This window comes from Callorhinus ursinus, unplaced genomic scaffold (genome assembly GCF_003265705.2).
Source record: "Callorhinus ursinus isolate GAN/ISIS: 27379988/994484 unplaced genomic scaffold, GSC_fseal_2.0 scaffold58, whole genome shotgun sequence".
NCBI classification, from domain to species: Eukaryota; Metazoa; Chordata; class Mammalia; order Carnivora; family Otariidae; genus Callorhinus; species Callorhinus ursinus.
In genome coordinates this window covers 524,513-532,031 of record NW_027397120.1, presented here as the reverse complement: position 1 = coordinate 532,031, position 7,519 = coordinate 524,513, and the positions used below count along the sequence as shown (strand labels likewise).

Here is a 7,519-nt window from a genome sequence, read left to right as displayed (position 1 = left end):
CCCCGGGATGCTGCTCCGGCCGCGGCGGCCGCCCCCGCCCGCACCCCCCGCGCCCGCATCGCCAGCCAGCCCGGACCCCGAGCTGCGGCCGGCCGGGGGCGCCCCGGGGACCCCGCCCGGGCGGCCCGCCTCGCCCGGCGCGCTGGCGGCGCCCGCGTCCCCCGCGTCCCCCGGACTCCCTGGCGCGCCCGTGTCCCCGGGCTCGGCGCAGCGCACGCCCTGGAGCGCCCGCGAGACGGAGCTGCTGCTGGGCACGCTGCTGCAGCCGGCCGTGTGGCGCGCGCTGCTGCTGGACCGCCGCCAGGCGCTCCCCACCTACCGCCGCGTGTCGGCCGCACTGGCCCGCCAGCAGGTGCGGCGCACGCCCGCGCAGTGCCGCCGCCGCTACAAGTTCCTTAAGGACAAGCTCCGCGACGCCCAGGGCCAGCCGCCCGGGCCCTTCGACGCGCAGATCCGCGAGCTCATGGGGCTGCTGGGCGACAACGGACACCGACGCGGCCGCCGCCGGTCCCCGGGGCCCGGACGCCCCCCGCGCGGACGCCGCCCGGCCCCCGCCGCGCCCCTCTCGCCCGCCGAGCCAGGTAAGGGGGGCGGGGTCCCGGGACGCGAGAGGGCCGGGGGTTCCTTGGACGCCGTCCGTGGGGGGGGAAGGGGCGGATCGGAGCCCCGGGGGCGTGAGGGCGGCGGCGGGCGCTCCTCCAGAGCCTGGCCCGACGGCCCCGCCGCGTTCCAGACGTCCCGCCGCCGCCGGCCGCCCGCGACCACGACGCAGACCCGGCCTGGACGCTCAGGTTCAGCCCGACCCCGCCCAAGTCTGCGGACACCCCCCGAGTTTCCGGCTCCCCGACGGCGCTCTCCACGGTCGCCCCCGCGCCGGGCCGCCCCGAAGACCACGCGCCTTTCCGCGCCCCGGGATCCCCGCCGTCACCGGCCCTGGACGCCGTCCGGGAGGACCCCGACTCTCCGCCCAGCCGCCCCGAGGACCACGCGTCCCCGCAGTCCGCGCCCCCGTCGCTGAACGCCGCCCTTCTGCAGACCCTGGGGCACCTGGGCGACATCGTGGCCATCCTGGGCCCGCTGCGCGACCAGCTGTTGACCCTGAACCAGCACGTGGAGCAGCTGCGGGGCTCCTTCGACCAGACCGTGTCCCTGGCGGTGGGCTTCATCTTAGGCAGCGCGGCCGCTGAGCGAGGCGTCCTGGCCGACCGGCAAGAGTGAGGCCTGGCCTGCACCGGTCCCTTCTGTAGGACCGTGTTCCCTCTGCCCTGACCCCATCCTGCGACCCTCCCCAACTCCAAAGCTGGGTACGTTTAATAAAAAGATTGTTTATTCCCGACTTGATTCTGTGAACGTGTGTATGTCGTGTACTAGGTGGGACAGCCAGGGCTGCCTGGGCCCTGGGGTATGCTGGGATGCTGGCCAGGACCTACCCTAGGAGGCCAGTTTCCAAGAGCACGTGAAACCCAAAGTTGGGGTCCTTGTAACATGCTGGCTTTCCCAAGGTCTCCCAAACCCTGTGCGCCAGCCCTTGGTAGGTGACCATTCTCACCTTCCCTGGGAGCCCTGCTGAGGAGTTGTCAGGGGTCCCCTCTACTATGCTGCCCCAGCCTGACCTGGGCTGCAGTTACGGTGTGCCCAGAGTCCCCCCTCTGCCCCAGGCAGGCCGGAGCCTCTCTGCCGAGCTCTGTCCCGGAAATAGGACTCCTCAGGTGTGACTGGAACAGGAGAGGCAGGAGAACTAAGGCACACCAGGAAAGGGGCTCCTTCTGTCTGCAGGGAAGCGACTGCTCTAGGTGGGCCCGGGACAGCCAGATAGAGGCTCTGAGACTTTCGACTTTGGTCAAGGACCAGGTCCCCGCAGTTGTGAGAGGACATGACCAAAACCGCCCTGGGAGCATTTTCCAAATAGTAATTGTGGCCCCACCCTCTCACCGGTGGCTCCAAAAGGACAACTGGGTGGGCCTGGGAGGTGCTCCCGCCCCCAGGGAAATAAGGAAGTAGCCCCAGGGCACCTGGCCAGCATAACAATACAGTTTGTCGAGTAGGGGCTCATTCAGAGACTCAGGTGGTTGCCCTGGGCCACAACGCTAAATGTGGGATGGGTGTTCTTGCTAGCCTTGTGTTAAAGGTTCCAGCAGTTCCTGGGGCTCTGGGGCAGGTGATGGAGCATTGCCCCCAGGTCCTTTTCTGGAGACAGAAGAGACCCCAGTTGGACCCTTGGCCTGCAGGGATCCCCAAGTGGGAGCAGGAGTGGTCTCCCCGACCCCAAAAGCTGTGCACTGATGGTAGGTCCTGGCAGCTCTGCGAGACCAAAACCACAGAAGTGACTGGATGTCACCTCACTTGAGACACACTAGCCTCTGCTTCGCGGTCCATGCTGTGGTCCCTGAGGGTCTCCAAGCTGCCAAAAACCTGCTACGGGGTGATTCCAGCCTGCAGACTTACCCACACACCCCCTGCTCCTAGGTCAGAGCCCCAGGATGGGGCACATATGCGTATCCCCCAGGGGTAGGTATGATGCCATGAGGTGTGTGCATCACTCGGGTCACCAGAGACCCTCTGCCTTGGGGAAAGGCTGTCTTGTGACTGAATGAAATATATGGAAGTCATTGAGTTTGAGCTACCAAGAAAAAACCCTCTGCCTTGCTGTGCACGTTGCCAGTGGGGTGCATCCCATGGCTGCCTCCTCAGGACCCTTATGTCGAAGTAAGGAATTTGAACGTTCCTTCTCTGCTCATCCTTAGTGTCTTCCAGGCTGGGGAGGGGAGGTGTTTTGGCTGTTCTGGGCCAGATAAAAATCTGCTGTTGCTAAAGCCCTGAAGATTCCCAAGTCCCTTCTTGCTGGCCTCCCCCTCGTCTGTGGCTCTCCTGTGGGTCAGTGGGGTGAGCCGTGTCTTCACCCTGTTCTGTGACGTGCGTGTCTTATGCTAGTGTCCTGGGTTTGGTTCTGGGCGTGTGGGATGAACACACCATGGTAGGAATGGCCTCACTGACCATGAGCACAGGGCAGTGTCTCCCGCAGGGTCTCCTGGGACCGCTCCTCAGGTTAGGGCCCTCTCTCATCTCACCAGGGGCCCTTGGAAAACAGATTCATACCTTTTTAAGATTTTTTAAATTAAAATATACATTAAAAAATGAGCCCTCTCCCCCAAGCACCCAGCTCAGCGGCGTCCAGCACATTCACCGTGTTGTGCAGCCAGCCCCACCCTCCAGCCCCGCGACTCTCATCCTCCCAGAGACGGAAGCTCGGTCCCCATCCCCTCCCCCGCCCTGGCGCCCACCGTCTCGTCTCCGTCTCTGACGGTGCCGGCCCCGGGGACCTCACGAAGGTGGGGCACGCGGTGCTGGTCCTTCCGTGTCTGGCTTCTTTCACTCGGCCTCAGGCCCTCGGGGCTGCTCCTCGCAGGGCTGAGACCCTCCTCCCTTCCTCCCTTCCTCCATGTGGACGCTCGGGCCCCCTCCAGCTGTGAACCATGCTGCTGGGAACACGGGGTGCAAACATTTGTTCCAGTCCCTGCGTTCAGTCCTTGGGGGTGTGTGCCCAGAGGTGGGATCGCTGGTAATTATGTTTTTAATTCTTTGAGGAAGCTCCATGCTGTTGTCCGCGTAGCCGCACCATTTTACATTCCCGCCAACAGTACACAAGGGTTCCAGTTTGCATCCTTACCAACATGTATTTTCTTAGCTTTTTTTTTTTTTGAAAAAAAATGTAGCCATCCATGTCAGTGTGCAGCTCACACCCATTAATGACTGTTCTCACAGCACGCACTCTATGGCAATGCCACAGGGAGTCATGCCCTATTGTCGAATTGCCTGGTCAACCCGCCCAACTAGTATGAAGCTCACCTTCGTGCACATTCTGTTCGGTGCTGCACTGAGGGCCAGGAAGTGTCCACATCACCTGCGCCCCTCATCAGCTCAGCCTAGGAAGCTCTGTGGCCAAGGGTCCTCTCCTCCCTGCTGTGGGGCCTGCCCACCCAGCCCGGGACCTTTCCTTTCCTGAGTGAAGAGTGTGTTTTCACATTGTGCCGATCCATCAAGGACCGGTGCTGTCCAGGCCCTTGTGAAGTAACTTTCTGGTGATCAATACGTCGGTTTTAAGAGAACACCTCAATGTTAAGTGTATTTTCTCCAAATAGGCAAAGAACCCTATCAGTTTGGGTGCTGTTTCTATACTCCTCAATAGGTCTGCACTCGATAGATATCTCTCTGATGTCCAGTTGAGCCTAAAACTTAACAGAAGTAAACTTCCTTTGTGACTTCGTTTGAAATTGCTGTCTTCTCAATTGTCATTGTTTATCTGTCCAAATTATCTTCTCTTCCATGTTTGTTCCTCTAATTACATCATCTATGTAATGCTCTACCGATAAACATTTTGGTGTTTGCAATGTTCTCAAACCCCCGCTGCTTTTGGACTCTGCTCTGAGTCAACCAGCCTCTGAAATCTGAAGTTTTCCAAGTCAAAGCAAACAGCTTAGTGTTCTTGACCTATTGTTTTTGCAAAGAACACATCCCTAAGATTTTGGTAAATTTATCTTTCATATGATTTGTAAGGAGATAAGACAGACTTCCTCTATATTCCTTCAGTTTTACCAGAGGCCTGTGGTCTGCCTAGTTACCCCCTCCTTTCCAATTTCATGGTGTCTGTGATTTCTTCTGTTTTGTACCATGGAGGCCAACCACTCTGACTACATTACTGGTTCCTACTTGATCTCCCACACCAGTTCTGCAGCTAAATTTTCCTGTCTGTTGGAAAACATATTGCTCTATATTATGGACTGGATGTTTGTGTCCTCCAAATTCATATATTGAAATCCTAACCCCCTGTGTGATGGTGTTAGGAGGTGGGGCCTTGGGACAGGCTTAGGCTCTGAGGGTGGAGCTTCATCACTGGGATTAGTGCTTTCTAAGAAGAGACAGGACAGCAAAGAAGTGACCAGCTGCTGGCCAGGAGGTGGCCCTCAGTGGAACCCCAGCACACCGGTACCCTGGTCTTGGACCTCCGGCCTCCAGACTTGGGAGAAAGAAGTATCTGGTTAAGTCCCCAGTCTGTGGTGCTCTGTTAGAGCCGCCAAGCGTCCAGACACTTGTCAAATAACATGCGAGCGCGTTTGGAATTCAATGCTGAACTCCACTCCAATGTTCCAGAAGTCTGCCCAGCCAGCCCCTCACTTTGTTTTCCGTGGTGCCCACCAGGGCTCATTCACGTGCTGCTGTCTCCCAGAATTGTCATTTCCGACAATTCTAGAGAAATCCTAACATTTTTTGTTCTTCCACTTTGTTCTGTCGGTGTGAGGCTCACCTCCTCCTGGCCTAGCCCAGATGCCAGCCTTGCTGAGTCCTTGGCTCTGTCCTGGTGCGCTTCCCAGGCCTCATACATGGATGCAGCCCCTCCTCTCCATCACCAGCAGGTGGGGAGTCTGTTTGGGGTCTGTCTGTTGACCCACAGGCAAGCCGTTCTGCCCATAGGGCGAGTCTGACTCTCACCTCCACGACAGCCAGTGACCACTCCATTCCTTTCCTTATTTTCGGAGCCCTTGGTTCTGATACATTCCTTCAAGGGCCCTTCTGGCCTCCCCAGAAATGTCAGATCCCTGAAGGATCAGCAGTAGGTCTTACTCCCTGCTGTCCCAACGGGACCTGATTAACCCCGCCTGGTTTTCTGATTGCATCTTCTACCAAATAGCTACCTGTAGCAACGCTATGGTTCTCTCCCCAGGCCTGCCTCTGTAAACAGAGCTGGAAGGTCCTGTGTCCCTTGGCCCTGGGGCTGGTCTCCCTTCTCCATGGAGGGGGGCGTGGGAGGGGATAGAGGGTGCTCTGCCTCATCACACCTGCAGCCTGGAAAGCTGGCACGCCACCCAGCTGGGGTGGGGTCCTGTCCACCTCGTGCCACACTCATACCTAGGTTTTTTCCACCAGGAGCACAAACAGGAAGTTGGGGGGCTCTAACGGAGGAGGGGGAGGGAGTCCGGGGGAGGGGCGTGGAAGGACCGATGGGGAGTGTGAGGAGCAGGGGGCCCTGGAGCGAAGGCTAGGGGGCAAAGGCGGGGGAAGAAGGAAGGGGAGGAGCCGCCCGGTTGGGGATCCAAGGTCGTGGTGTGGCGGGCGGGGAGGGGTAGGGGAGCGCGCTGGGGGAGGGGCTGGTTGGCCACACGGCCGTGGCTTTAATTTCTCCGGGAGCCTGGGGCGGCCACGCGGGGCTGGAGTGAATCAGGGCCGGAAGGTCATTGGTGCGGCCGCACTGGATCAGCCTGCCCTTCCTAATGGGGGTGGGCGTGGAGACGGGCGTCTTGGGCGGGGCGGGCCTCCCTCGGAGGAGCGTCCGGGTTGGCCCTGGAGGCGCGCGGGGCGGGGCGGAGCGGAGGCGCCTGGGCGGCGGGACCCCCGGGACCTGGAGCGCAGGTGGAGGCCTTAGGTCCGGGAAGGTCCCGTGGAGGGAATGGGGGCTTTAGACATGAGTCGGGGGTGGGGCTGCCAGGGCCTCGGAGGGACAGACTGGACTCCGCGTGGGGAGCCCCCTCTCCGGGGCCAGCAGGTGCGGGATTCAGGGGCGAGGTCAACAGTCAGAGCCAAGGCCACACTCGGAGGAAGGCGGCGGGAGCGACGGAGGGGCAGCAGCTCCGGAGTGCACGTCCCAGAACCAGGGCGGGGTCAGGGTCTGCAGCCCGAGTGAGGAAGCTGAGGGCCAGCGCGGACTCGAGCTGCGGGGGAGAGGGAGGGACCCAGACAGCAGCAGGGAGGGGAGGGGGCCCCCTGAGCCCAGGGCGGTGCTGAAGGGCGGGGTCCACCCCAGGCACTTTTGGCAGCCGGGGTGGGGGGGCGGTTCGTGTAGGGGAGGGTGTAGGCAGGAGGGTCCCCTTAGGGAGGGCTCTCCCAGCAAGATGCGGGATGGGGCCCTGAAAGAAGTGAAGAGAGGGTAAAACTGCGTTTGCAAAGGTGCGGCGCTGTGCGCGGCGGCAGCACTAATTTCTGCACTTCATCGGTGAGTGCTGCTGAGCTCACGACGCGCTCTTTCCCGACGAATGCTCCCCTCGAGGATGCTTCTGGGGCCGGCTCTGCGCGGCCGGACCGGTCGTGGGACGCCACTCCCCGGAGTCCGGCTGGTGTGGCGCCGCCCACCACCCCACCTCCGTGGGTCGGGCAGGCCCCCACCACCTGGGCCCTGTCGCCGCGGCGCTAGGAACCTGCCCCACAGGCGTCCTTAGAGCAGTCCCGAGGACCTCACTGTCCACACCAGCACACGCTGCTGCGACCCGCGGGGACCGGTGGACCAACTAGGGTGGCGCAGAGGCGTCGCGGTCCCTCCTCTGACCCTTCACGGGCCGGGGTCAGTGCCTGCCGGTTCCCGCTGTGCCCGCCGGAGTCGGCTCCCACATCACCCCCTGCCCGGCCCGAGAGGCTAGGAAGGCGGGGTTGGGGATGTTAATCCCGGCCAGGCCCGAGGGGCCTTTGATCCCGCTGCGCGGGGCGGGCACAGAGGCTGGCGGTCCCGCCCAGGCTGGCGCCGGCGCCCCCG

At 61.6% G+C, this 7,519-nt stretch overlaps 1 protein-coding gene across 1 annotated transcript; it reads left to right on the top strand.

Annotated features, from left to right (window-relative positions):
* The first annotated feature begins 7 nt into the window (after nucleotides 1-7).
* On the top strand, nucleotides 8-1,324 carry UTF1 (undifferentiated embryonic cell transcription factor 1). The gene is made up of 2 exons (XM_025880143.2): nucleotides 8-581; nucleotides 734-1,324. The coding sequence occupies exons 1-2, from the start codon at nucleotides 8-10 to the stop codon at nucleotides 1,216-1,218; spliced, it is 1,059 nt and encodes a 352-aa protein (XP_025735928.1). The 3' UTR covers nucleotides 1,219-1,324.
* Nucleotides 1,325-7,519: the final 6,195 nt, after the last annotated feature.